Source organism: Atractosteus spatula, chromosome 9 (genome assembly GCF_055471065.1).
Source record: "Atractosteus spatula isolate fAtrSpa1 chromosome 9, fAtrSpa1.hap1, whole genome shotgun sequence".
Lineage (NCBI taxonomy): Eukaryota > Metazoa > Chordata > Actinopteri > Semionotiformes > Lepisosteidae > Atractosteus > Atractosteus spatula.
Window position 1 is genome coordinate 43,176,972 of NC_142714.1, and position 13,266 is coordinate 43,190,237.

At 35.3% G+C, this 13,266-nt stretch overlaps 1 protein-coding gene across 2 annotated transcripts in view; it reads left to right on the forward strand.

Annotated features, from left to right (window-relative positions):
• LOC148828614 (glutamate receptor 3) overlaps positions 1 to 13,266 on the forward strand; it is a 130,482-nt gene that overhangs the window by 114,900 nt on the left and 2,316 nt on the right. Inside the window, exons 13-15 of one of the 2 annotated variants that reach the window (XM_088925601.1) lie at positions 3,931 to 4,178; positions 4,843 to 4,957; positions 12,845 to 13,092. In XM_088925601.1, coding sequence (XP_088781727.1) covers positions 3,931 to 4,178; positions 4,843 to 4,957; positions 12,845 to 13,090 — 609 coding nt within the window. In that variant the 3' untranslated portion in view covers positions 13,091 to 13,092. Of the gene's footprint in view, positions 1 to 3,930; positions 4,179 to 4,842; positions 4,958 to 11,017; positions 11,119 to 12,844; positions 13,093 to 13,266 lie in introns of those variants that run through there. The other variant, XM_088925602.1, reaches the window with a different exon arrangement.

The following is a 13,266-nucleotide window of genomic DNA, read 5'->3' on the forward strand; positions in this document are numbered from 1 at the left end:
TGCCCTTTATGCCTGTACTCTCCTAAAGAATACTTAGCATCTGCAAATATAAAATTATACAAAGTAAAAAAATATAGATTCAGTTTTGCATTACCAGTAAAGCAAGATTCTTTTGTTATGTTAGTTCTTTAATGAAGGATAACTAAAGTGTAGAACTGCCATTCAACCAAACACAGGGCTGTGTTCATGGAATACATAGTAAATTTCCAGTGATAGATGTTGGGAAAGTACAAGGTGCTTTGTAGGAATTTTATTTCTAATTAAGCAAAAAAAGAGAAGAAAATAATGAGGATCCATGAATGGTAGTTCCTGATTATGAAAGATAAAAGATATTTCCACAGAAATTGGTCATTTGTATATGTAGAGTAGTAATCACACAAGGAAATGACTAAATTAATTCACATTTACATGGGCCCTTTCATCCTTTCATTATGTTTAATGGGCCTAAGAAATACTAAACCCCAAGCCACATGAGAAATATTGCCTTGAAATGAAGTGCAACATGGCACCAGCTATGCAGTACAATATCACTTCAGACATTTTTTACATATTAAATATAAAAAACAGTTTTTACATATTAAAAATAATCATGAAATATTCCGCAGTTTCTCTGACTGCTTTTAAAATATTAAAATATAATTAATTTCTGACAAGCCTGACAAAGTTGTCTGTCCAATTTAAATTCTGTAATGCTTACCAATATGATTTTGTATGTCACTAGGCACTAGAGATTATCACATAAGTTTTAAAGATGGTTACTATAAGTGCTTTTAAAAAGAGTCTCTATTTACTAGTGTCCAAGGTGGCAGCACTGAACAATATTAAAAATGTGAAGTCAATCCCTCTAGGTCAAATTAAGAGCTGGAGTTCAAAAAGGGAGTGGTTGTTGTTATTGGTGACGTAGTTTTGACTTTGTCATGTGTCCTCCTTAGAAAATGCAGACATTTTTCCACATTTTGGTTTCAGTTCAAATGAATCAGCAGACGTATGGTAATTTATGATGCTGCCAGTGTCACAATCGTTACTCCTCCTCTTAAGGGCGCTCCAGCCCTTCCTCGTTCTGTCCCATTCCCCACACCTGTTCCTTATTCCAGCCCCTCTTTAGTTCCACCTTTAAAGCCAGACGCAGGCGTTTGCCCGAGGCTTCTCGTTGATTTCCGCATCGTGAGAGCCCGGGGTCCTGCCGTGTCTGGCTCCGTTATGGTTTTAGTTTCCTGTTCCTGATTCCCTGCCCCGCCGATCCCGACCCGGTTCTGGTTTTAACTTCGGATGGATCCCCTGGTCTTGGACTAAACCTCCCCTCTTGGATTCCCCCTCTGGATTTACCCTTGGATTGTTCGCCCTGGATTCACTCCCCCTGGACACCTGCACTCCTCGGACACGCCCCCTGTCTCCTGACCCTTCTCCTGCATGACTATTTTCCCAATTGTATCCTCACATTCCGGATCGTGTCGTCCGCATAGGGCCCGGAAAGAACTGTTCGTGACAGCCAGCTTGTCGAAAACACGACAAATTTGGCAGTTGGCTTGGATCCCACTCATTTTAAACCACACCCCCTGCCATCTGCTTCTACCACTGTCCAAAATATGTACCCATATATGTACTCTTTCTGCACTGTGAAATCCTATTACATTAGGTGCTTGAGTGCAGACCTATTTAAGTAAAGAGTGTAATTACTCTGAAATTATAAGAATGCCAGTTCAAAAAAATGTACTGACATTGACTAACTGAGTTGATACTTATTATAGTTACTCAGTTCTGCTCCAGTTACTTTCAGGGAAACTTCAAGATCTGACCTTACAATCAACGAAATATGCTCTTATCTCTTTCTCGCACTATTTATCCTGCAAACACATAGGTGCAGTCTTGTTTTTTCTCAATCGTTTTTAATGAGTACCCAATTTCCCCTTCACATTCTCCAGTAGTTGTCATTATTGGATCATAGATACACTGTCATTCGAGTTTTCACACTAGATTTTGCAGGGTGTGCCTATGTGTGCTCAGTTGTCCACTTTCTGTTCACTTTGAAATATGGAACTTGTGGAAAAATTCTGTAGTTATAGTTACGATATGCTATAAAGATTGGCCCTTTAGAACCCACAACAGATTGAACTGCAGGTTAATTGTTCTAATTGAGTTCATTTCTGATTATGTAAACTTGATTTGCCACAGCTTTTATTATAAAGTACATTTTGCTGATTGAATCCTTTCAATGGAAATTATGAATCCAGTTTTATGCTGCATAGCATGCTGTAAATTTTACAAATGTTTGGTACAGGGGGTGGCCAAAATAATGGATACACTAAGCAATATATGAATAATATAAATACTAGTGAGAAGTTGGGCCACCCCTTCCTTTCAGAACAGCTTCAATCCTATTCTAGTAAGATATTGGACCATTCTTCAAAAAGAAAGGCTAGTTCTTTGAGAAATGTAGAAGTTAGAAATCTACTCTGTACTCAAAGGTCCAGAACCTTCCATAAAGGTTCAGTGATTTTAAGATCCAGTGAAAGCACTTGACTTTATCTTGGTGTTCATGAAACCAGTTTTGAGTCTGTATGTGGGCATTACCGTCTTGGTAATTAGTAATAAAATTAACATGAAACCTGTGTAAAATCCTTTTTAATTGAAATTTAGTTACTTATATACAAGTCCTTTTCATTAAAAGTTCCCATTATTTTTTTTATCCCTGTATGGCATTAAGTAGCTTATTTATTTGATGATGTTATCCAGCTGTTTTTTAAAGAAGTTAGAGTATTTGCTTTGTCAACAGGTTGGGTAGTGTGTTCCATATTCCCAAAACCTTTTGCATGAAGGTGTGCCTGTTCTTGGTTTTAAATACACTTTCACATAGTTACTTGCATCCTTTTGTTTGTGTCTCAGTGTCGATTCTGAAACAATCCTCTCAGTGAAGTATTTAAGATATTCCATCAGCTCCTTGAAATAATTTACAGAATGAAAAAAATTATATAGTTTGTACATACTGTGCCAAACCTAATTCACCTTAAAAACAGTATGCACCACTTAAATCATGCTCTAGCAATGTGTTTCTTAGTGTTTCTAAGTGCACAGACTAAACTTACATTATTGCAGTGCTATAATAATTGTTTCTTTAATTATAGTATAACAAAAAAAAGCTATAGTATACAAATCACAAATTTGTTTTTTAACAAATCACAGGTGTTTAGTATAAGCAGATTTATCAAAACAGAATTTAGCAAGTGTTGTAAAAATATTGAATATTTTTCAAATGTAACATAAAAGTCACAGATTCAATCCAGAAGATGAACTTTGAGTGTTCCTGTTTCGGTTATTTATTTTCTGAGAAAATATGTTATTTTGCCTTACTGTATGTGAGTGTGGTGAAATTTGTAGCATATATTGACCTTGGAACTGCTGTATTGATTAAACTCTGTTGCATGAAGCATTTAAAGTCATGCTTTTTAAACAGATAAAAATAAGTAGCATTACATGGGAGATCCAAGAGCTGTTTCTCTACAGAAATTAAAGGTAACAGTCTTCAGTAACAATGTCCTTTATTACAATATATGCTTTTCAACGTACCAGTTCTGCAATATGTTAAAAACACATTACAAGATTTATGATGTTTAAATATCTAATAAATCTTGAATTACTAAAAATAAATGAAAATGAGTATTAAACTGGACTTGAGTATCTATTTATTGTATGATGCAACATATTGAAAATACACTAAACATGTGGCACACCTTTTACATGTACCCTAATTAGCTCAACGTCTTTGAAAGGTTTTAAAAAATATTAAACACTGCTATTTGACGATGTCTATAAATATTTCAGGTCTGTTAACAGGAACCCAAAGCTTCGGTATAAATATCTGGACCTACAAACAGTGTTTGGCCTCTCTTTTTCATGTTTTTCTTCTTTTTTTGTCTGTGTCTCCCCGTGCAGCGTTCGAAAATAGCAGTGTATGAAAAAATGTGGTCATACATGAAATCGGCAGAACCCTCTGTCTTTGCTAAAACTACAGCTGAAGGGGTTGCCCGGGTACGAAAGTCGAAGGGCAAGTTCGCCTTCCTACTCGAATCCACCATGAATGAATACATTGAGCAGCGGAAGCCCTGTGACACCATGAAAGTGGGCGGAAATCTCGACTCCAAGGGCTATGGTGTGGCGACTCCCAAAGGCTCAGCATTAAGGTGGGTGGAATAATATAACAATATTCTCTATGTTGTTATAGTATTCCACCTACCCTGATGTTCTGTGTTGTCATTTCCTTTTCTTCCTTTTTTTTTTTGGGTGAACATCATGAGGTAACAGTTTTATGTGCTTTTATTGTGCCTGGGTTTGAAGGCTGACTTTAATTTTTTTCAATTGATATATTATGGTTATCTGGTAAATTAAGGATAATTTGACTTAATGCATCCATTTTTTTGTGTTTATTTCTTTCCTCCTGTTTCTTTCTTTTCTTCCCTCTGTCTTTCCTCCTTTCCTGTGTGTCGTCTTCTCTGACTGTTGTCGCTTTTAATTTAACAGTTCAACGGTTTTTCAATTTAACTTGTAAAAGCTGCGCTGTCACTTGTGACGAATGTTAATTGCATGGTGTTTGTTGTTGTTACTTTTTTCTTCTCAATGACAAGTTTCCCCATCCCGCACACTTCAGTTCTGAGCAATGTTATCCTCCATGCCACCTTTCCAATATTTAACACTTTCTTTGCTGTACAAGCGTTTCTTATCTCTCCATATCCGTGAAATTTTTTAACCAATTTGTCCTCTCGTGCTCCTTTTAATAATAATTCTGAATATTATTCTACATTCACGGACCTGTGCATTTTCTTACGAGTTATGTTTTATCGTTTCAAGAAATGCTGTTAACCTGGCAGTATTAAAACTGAATGAGCAAGGCCTCTTGGACAAATTGAAAAACAAATGGTGGTACGACAAGGGAGAGTGCGGCAGCGGGGGAGGTGACTCCAAGGTCAGCCTCAATGTCACCAAAACCGGGTACCTTAGTGCAGAGTAATCGGCAAGGCTGTTATGTCTGAAACCATTCACAAACACCTAGGCTGGCCAACAGAACGGCTTTTCCATGTGGCTTTTCCAGTTTCTAAAGCAACTGTGATCAAACTGGAAACCCTTACTTGGCTAATGGGAGGAAAGGACCAGTAGAATTTGTGACATACTGAGGGGAAAGGTCTGTAGCATGAGTATTATAGGTAATAGGGGTAATAGGAGCAATCAAATGAACTTATTCCCTTATTCCTCATTCCCACTTTTTTCTATAGGTGGATTATCGATATCATGCGGCAGATTCATACATCCACTGCAAATACTTTAGGAGCTCGAGAGTTCCTTATGATCTGCTGTACTAGAGGAAGTCTTTTGTAGGCTTTTTAAATGCAATGTCTGATGTTTTGAAGAATACCATAAGAAAGAATGGTCTTTAATGATGCAAAGTTTTAAGATTAATGCCTTGCTGCCCTGCAGTTGTCAAAAGACAATTTTTGTCCAAATGTCACAACTCTTGATCTGCTTCTTGTTTCTCCTAGGCAGTGAGGTAACAGGGAAGTCATGGTAAGAGTGGCCTGTCATTCTATTTATTAGGTCTACATGAAGACCAGCTGCTAATGTTTTGTGCAAAGGCTTTTTCTTTTTCTGCAGGATTAATGACAGCACTGGAAGAGCACTGTGGGTGGATCTGAAAGCTTTTCATTCCAAAAGGAAATAAATACAGAGCCAATTAAGCACAAAGTATTTTTAACTCGTATTTTAAAAAAATTCAGGTTTCCTTTTTTTTACTTTCAAACCCAGCAGCCAACAAAGTTCACTGTTATAAATATATTAAAAATGAAATCTTGAAGTTATTAGACATTGCCACCACAAAAATCTCATTGTCTTATCTTATAGTATATCGAGGATCTGTATTTCTGTATTTTATCAAGAAATAGTACTTTAATACAGGACTAAAAATCTGTATATCAGTGTGCCAGTTAAATATTTATAGTTATAAACTTTTTTGATAAATAATTATAGTTAAATTGAAATTGACATGTATCAGTAAACAATTTTCTAAGATATGGAGTCATGATACACTAGATCTTCTTTAAGACAACAGTGTATTTAGTAAAGAGGAATCCATGCTCTAAGAAAGAGTCAAGAGGGACTGTTATTGTGTCATTACACAATGTAATAGACACAGCTCTCTTTTCAGTGACTCTCCCCAGAGCTGCATGATTAGGTGTAATACATACTGTAGTCCTGAGGGGAATCAGGTTCATCATAGGAAATGAACAACTTGGAATTCTAATTTATAAAAAGACAAAGCATAAGTGTTCAGTCTCACCCAGCACCTGAATATTAAAAAGTACTAACCCGTGCTCTTCAGTTATACTTGAAACTGTCATGTAGAACTAAAACTTTCTCTGCTAGGAGAATGGACAGAGAAAGAATCCTTCAAAGGATGTTCAATCTATTACTAATGAAGTTATTGGTGAACCCAAGGTGGAAAATGTCTAATGGTCTTCAGATATAACTCCAGCAAATATGGGTACATGCCAGATGTCTTTTATTTATTATTTTGTTTTGAATGAACCTGGCTAATTGCAAAGACAAGCCAATTAGCTTTGCTGATCTTGACAATAGCTATCCATTCCTTGGTGTAAAGAGGTATTGAATACTATTACTGTAAGAATACAAAGCAGGTGCCTTATTTTGCAAGCAATTGCCAAGTGTTTTGATTAAAAACAGGACACAGACTACCAATATTATTTTATCACCTAGGCTGGTGTTTCATGTTTATTCAATTTTCAAAAATTATGAACTTCAGAATTTTAAATACATGCTTTGAATGCATTGTATGCAATATCCATTGGAAGTATTTGATGGTACCTGCAGTACAACCAGTCTTTTAAAAAAGACATGCTCCCAGGCTTGAGGTTTTACCTTTAAATCTCTTATATGGAAACATCATCACACTTAATCAGTCATTGCATCTAGGAAATCAAGCACACATTAGAAGCCTAATGAAATATGCATTTGCAAGCTGAAAGACTGATCCTGAATGCATATCATCCATTCAGTGCTAACTTTCTTGAAATGGTGGTAGTTTTTTTTATTACACGGCCCACATATTAAATTGCTTATTTTCGTACCAGAGTAAATACCAGTAGGTCACTCTCTAATATGGTACCTACTGCACAATTATTAAAATGTATTGATCAAGAAATTGTTAGCTGGGGAGAGGTGCATCTATCCACAACAATCGCACTGGCAGTGTTTTAATTAAGAATTAAACAGGACATCATACAGTATATCATTTTAGAAGCATTGTTTCCTATTTAACATTTTGTTGTCTCCAGCTTAAGAAGACATAGCCGTGTACTAATAACCTTATGTGTTTGAAACAATATACATTAAATGTTTATTTATTTACTTGTACATTTGGATACTTGGTCTGCTAACAAAGACACATATACAAAGTCTGACAACACAAATGTAGATTAAGAGAAGATAAAGGCAGTTCTCAGTAAATTTATTGTGGAAGATCCCAGCTTTTGGTAGAGCTTGATAAATAAAACAGAGTGGACTGTGTTTAAACTAAATATTGAAACTAAATTTCCTGCCTTTACAAACCGGAAGACTTCAACAATAAGTAAAGAACCTAAATATCAATCATACAAGCTGTAGCCTCTACAAGAACCACAGTAGCTACTATCAAAATAAAATAAACCCTTTAACCAGCCCAGTCTTTTTACTACAACCCATTCCTCTCTCTCACCTTGAGACATTGTTTTATACAAAAATAAACCCATGAGAAAACTGTTGCACACATCCTAATCGATTAACCAATAACCCAGTCTGTGACTTGAATACACACTCTGTGCAACTATTTATAAATATCTTTGAGTATTTACGCAGCCACTAATGCCAGACTCTTGGTTACATCAGTTAATTTAACTGATGTTTAATTGGACTTTTTAACAAGTCTTTATTAACAAGTTAAAATAAATATTAGAATTGTTGAAATCATTTACATCTATGCAGCACCTAAAGTATAACCCTTATTGCCAAAGATCTAATATTTGGGACTCGGGTGCAATATTTCATAATCATATATATATAAATATTACATTATTTTACCATATCTGATCTTTGCTGCATGATGCATGTATCACAAACTCATTCTGACTTGAGTGGGGGTAGCTCCAGAGGACTTTTATTCTCCCACTGGGGGTCTCTGCTACCTGTTGTGAAGGGTGCTACAGAAAAAAATGACTGATTGAATGTACACACAAAATAATAATCCCTAGGACACTTTAGTGATAAAGCAGAAAAAGACATTGAAGAGTAAAGAAATGAAGCAAAAATATCTAGGATAGACTGTAAGGCAATCAGCCATAGGCCCTCATAAAAACTTAAACTTAGAAACTAAGTCAAAGAATTTGTCTCTTGAAGAGTCAGAGGAAGGGCATTTCATAACAGTGGAGTCACCCCATGTCCAAGATTTAGTCCAAGGTACAGTGAGCAAAGCACCAAAACTAGTCTATTTTTCATGATTTCTTCATAACGTATTTTAGACTTTTTTTTAAAGTTCACAGTATACAGATATAAATCAATAAGTTGCTCGATTATTTCTTGCAACAGTCAAACATTTGGGAAAGGTAAAGTAAATTCCTATCTATATCATGAGATTTCCTCCGTTACTACATATACTTCCTTGGGAAAAGGGATCTTTGTTCCAGTTTTATTCCATTTGCCTTCTCTTGGAAATTATGGCACTAGTTCATGCTCATAACAAAGGGGTTCCAAAAACAAATAAGTGCTCGACAGCAGAAAAGGCACCCTTTTCAGTCATCTAATGCTTTTTAAATGACTTGTTTAATGATCATTAATGTTCAGATAAATCATTTGCTTTAGAAGTGCATCAAAGTTCATATCCTATAAAAGGTACACACATCCCTTGTAATAAAGTATTTGAATCACATAGAAAGATAAGAACAGTACAATGCAACATAATGCAACTATTTGGGAGTCTCAGGAAAAATGGGACATTTGGGAGTCTCAGGTTGGCTCCTTCTTAGCTCATTGTGTAAAACAAACACAGCATAATTCTATGCTCTTTCAGATGGCATAATTTTTGTAGTGTTTTGCCTGGAATATTAATTCAAAGCATAACATTGAATACTGCAGTGAATATATTTCATGGTGTTGCAAAACAGCCATTTATCATCTTAAGAACATAAATGAAAAACTGAAATTTAGCAGCAATGCTGATATACTGTATAATTTCTTGAAAATCCTACAGAACTATTGAGCTTGATAACATGGAATCTGTAGGTATCACTTTCTGGAAAGCGTGGGATTGTTTTTTGTAAAAAAAAAGGGTGTTACAGGTGTACAGTATGTAGGCATTTGAAGCTGTTATGAAATGCTCTAAGAATGTCTAAACAAGCAATCCGCTACAATTCCACCTTCAGCGACACAAAATGGCATACTAATATATATTATTTAATTTAGGATGAGAAAGAACTAAGGAAACTATTTTATTTCCATGTGTATTTTAATATATATGCTAACAAAGTTTGATTTATTTCATATTGAATAGACTTACTTTTCAGTATATATTTTTAACCTAAACACCCACTCCCCTGATTATGTAAAGATCCCATTCCCCACGTTTTTACATAACCCCGAACATAACATAAGTCAGAAACTATCCTTCTTTAGCCATTACTTGAACGTGCATAGAGAATTACTATTCATGCTATTGCAGTGATCCTCCTTCATCTTTCCTGTGTTGGCCGGCGAGGAAGATGGACAGGAGAGCAGAGTTATAGTTCCACCAGGGTTTATTGTCCTTCAACAGGAAACAGATATCACAGCAGGGGGAAGAGAGTGCAGCAGTTAGCACTCCATGAGGGAGAAAGAATGGAAACTTACTCCTTTTACACAGAGGAGAGAAATAAAATAACAATGAATTAAAAAAAAACATTATAAACCCTGTAATTACAATAATAATACACCAAATATATCATACGGTTAATAACAGACATTGCAGTAAATGAGAGCGAATTACCTTTTAACGCATTTATACATTTCATTGTCCTCTACTGTACTGTTCAGTAATTTAACACAAAATAAAATGCGCAGTAAATAATAATAATGATAGAATCTCTTGAATACTGCCCAGATATATGATTGCAATATGGTTACTCACAATCTCCAATGAAAAAGCACAGGATATTATTTTTTGCACCACGAGGCTGCCACATGTGTGTGAAAGCAAAGCAAAACTGAGGTGTAAAACGGAGCCCTGGTAGGGGTTTTTATGTTAAATTGTTCACGGTAGGAACTGGCCACACTATTTGCTTTTCACAAATCTAACGTACGCTCTCCTTAACTCGAAAGTGTTATTGTGGATTTTACGTAAAGTCAATTTGCTGAAATCAAGCACAACCTGGGGAGAGTGTTTTGTGTAAATCAAGCTAACATTTAACATTCATGTGTCTTATGACTTGAATGGTGATGCGAAGATGTGGTGATGAATGAAATGCTATGCAACAGTGAGCCCTTTCTAAAGAAGAATCTAAAATCCTCTGTGTGACTCTGTATGGTTCTTTTGTGAGACTGATTACAGTTCTCTTCAACTGGTATGAAATTTAACTGGTGGTTTTTGTTTGCCTGTCAGTCAAGTAGGGGTTCCTATTGGATCGGTTTTCTTAAGTACTGGTAAAAAAGCCACACACAGCTTTAGCATTTCTGTTTGTTTTTCTCTTGTGTCGTCTACAGTTTAACAGTCCCTGACTCTTGTTAAACTCTGCAACAGTGTGTGCCGATTACTCGAAGCGATATGGGTAGGCCTGGCACTTTAGACTAGTGTTGGTATATAAAAGGTAATAGACAGTTTGCCTGCACTCTATGATGTTATGTTTGGCCAGGATTCCTGCTTTATCGCTTTGTAAAATATGAAGTAGTTTAAAAGCTTGAATAACATAAAATAACATAATATAATGTTATTTATGTTATTTCCCACGTGAAGAACTCCTGTAAACCTTGCAGTATTGAAACTCAGTGAACAAGGCATCTTAGACAAGCTGAAAAACAAATGGTGGTACGATAAGGGTGAATGTGGAACCAAGGACTCTGGAAGTAAGGTCAGTCGCTGCAGGTCTTTTGTACTGATTCCAAATTGCATTTTGACCTTATTGTTCATATGCAAAGAAAAAAACAATATTCAAAAAGCATCTATTCTTTTATTTTTGTATGATTCATTTGTTATTAAAATTAAAAGAAATATCAAGCTGTTTAGTTATTTTATTTTTATTTTTCCACTATAAACTATTAATTTTTTAACGCATAAAGTATTCAGTCATTCCTTCCCGTTAAAGTATTGATGTATTTTATTTTTATCAGTACTCAAAAGTTTAATAAAGTAATGATTACAGTACTGTAAAATACATTTATATATATTTTCATGCTATGTTATTTTGTCTTGTCTATAGAAGAATAAGTACAGCATGCCACAGAAATATGTTTATGAAGTATAAATAAGCAATGCATTTTAGTCTTGATATTATGATAAGAAAGTCAATAGTGTCATATTTCTTCATTTTCATACTTGACATTCATGATGTCTAAACTATTATGCTGTTGTCTTTATTAACCAAACTTTTTATTAAAAGTTGATTTATTAGCGTTCTTACTTATTTGCATGGATTATGTTTATTAGATTCTTTAACCTCTTGTAGTGTGGCTGACAAACAAAGTTTCTTATTTTGAAAGACCACTCCAAAATGACTTGCTAATGCCTTGGAATCCCAAGTTGGAGTCACATCTGAAAGAGTGATCAAAATAAGTGTATTTTGTTTGCAAACTATTTGAAGTCAAAGAATGTTATAAACCTATTACTTAACCCTCTTGAGAACATAGTATTCCCTCTATCCCAGAGTGTGAGTCATTCAAAGGAAGTAGTTTTTCCAGAAGGATTTGGGTGATCAGAACTATTCTGGATTAAACACACAAGTGCCCCTGAAAACACTCAGAGAGTTAAACTGCAAATAGTAAAACTCTTATAAATACATTTTCAATAAATAAGTTTGGAAGGTATTGTAGCAGCAGCAAAATGGTTGGATTTACTTTTAAAAGGCTTGCTTTTAGAATTATAGAACGATAATTATAAATAAAATGATTTGATTACTTTGCACACATACAGTTTAGAGTGTGATCAAGTTCATATTTGTTGAATTAGGACATGTTTAGCCAGGGCTTTGGAGATTCGACCTGTGAGTTGCTGACCATCTTCCTTATAGTAGTTGCTTAAGTGAGCTTCTAACAAAAGATAGGTGAAACATATCCTCTACATTCACCAAAGCTGTTTTGTTCAGAGAAAAAATGCACACTTTCATGTGTTGACATCCTTTGTCTGGTTCTGTCCTCTCACAGAAATTGGCTTGACTGCAAATGTCTGAAGTTCCTCTAAGCTTTTGACTATTGTAGGAAAGCCAAGGAAAGACATATCAATCAGGAGTTAACATTTTGCTTGTAGTTTTATTTAATCCCTCAGCAAAGGCAGAATGTTTCACTTTATATTTCCGAAATACGTGGTGTTAACATTCGACATGCCATTGGCACCGCTAGCAATATTTATTTTCAGTTAAGGTCTAAAGGTTATTACAGCTATAAAAAAATTATGAAAGTTGTCTGCATTCGAATGTCAGTCTTTGCTGAGATTTGAATCAGAAGCTTTTAAAACAAAAGGATAGAGCTTGTAGTCATTGTCATTGTTGTTCAGTTTTGCTAGACTATTGCTTTCTGTTAGCCTCCTTCTAGTATGAAAAATCCTAATTATTCTATTCACCTTTCATAGGACAAGACAAGCGCGCTGAGCCTGAGCAATGTAGCTGGAGTCTTCTATATTCTTGTTGGAGGGCTTGGGCTGGCCATGATGGTAGCTTTAATAGAATTCTGTTACAAGTCACGGGCAGAATCCAAAAGACTGAAACTTGCAAAGAATGCTCAAAACTTTAAACCAGCCCCCCCAACAAACACCCAGAATTTTGCCACATACCGAGAAGGATACAACGTGTATGGAACAGAGAGTGTGAAAATATAGGGGTATGACTTGACATCCAATTTTTTTTTGCTTCTTTAGTACCTGCCTTGATGGCAAACACTTTTTAAAAATGTATTGTGTATTAATTCTTAGAATTCTTTTGCATTTACAAAGTTTCCTCTGTGTAATTTTGCAATGTCAGATTTATATAGATGCTGGTGTCCTAAATCTTTGAA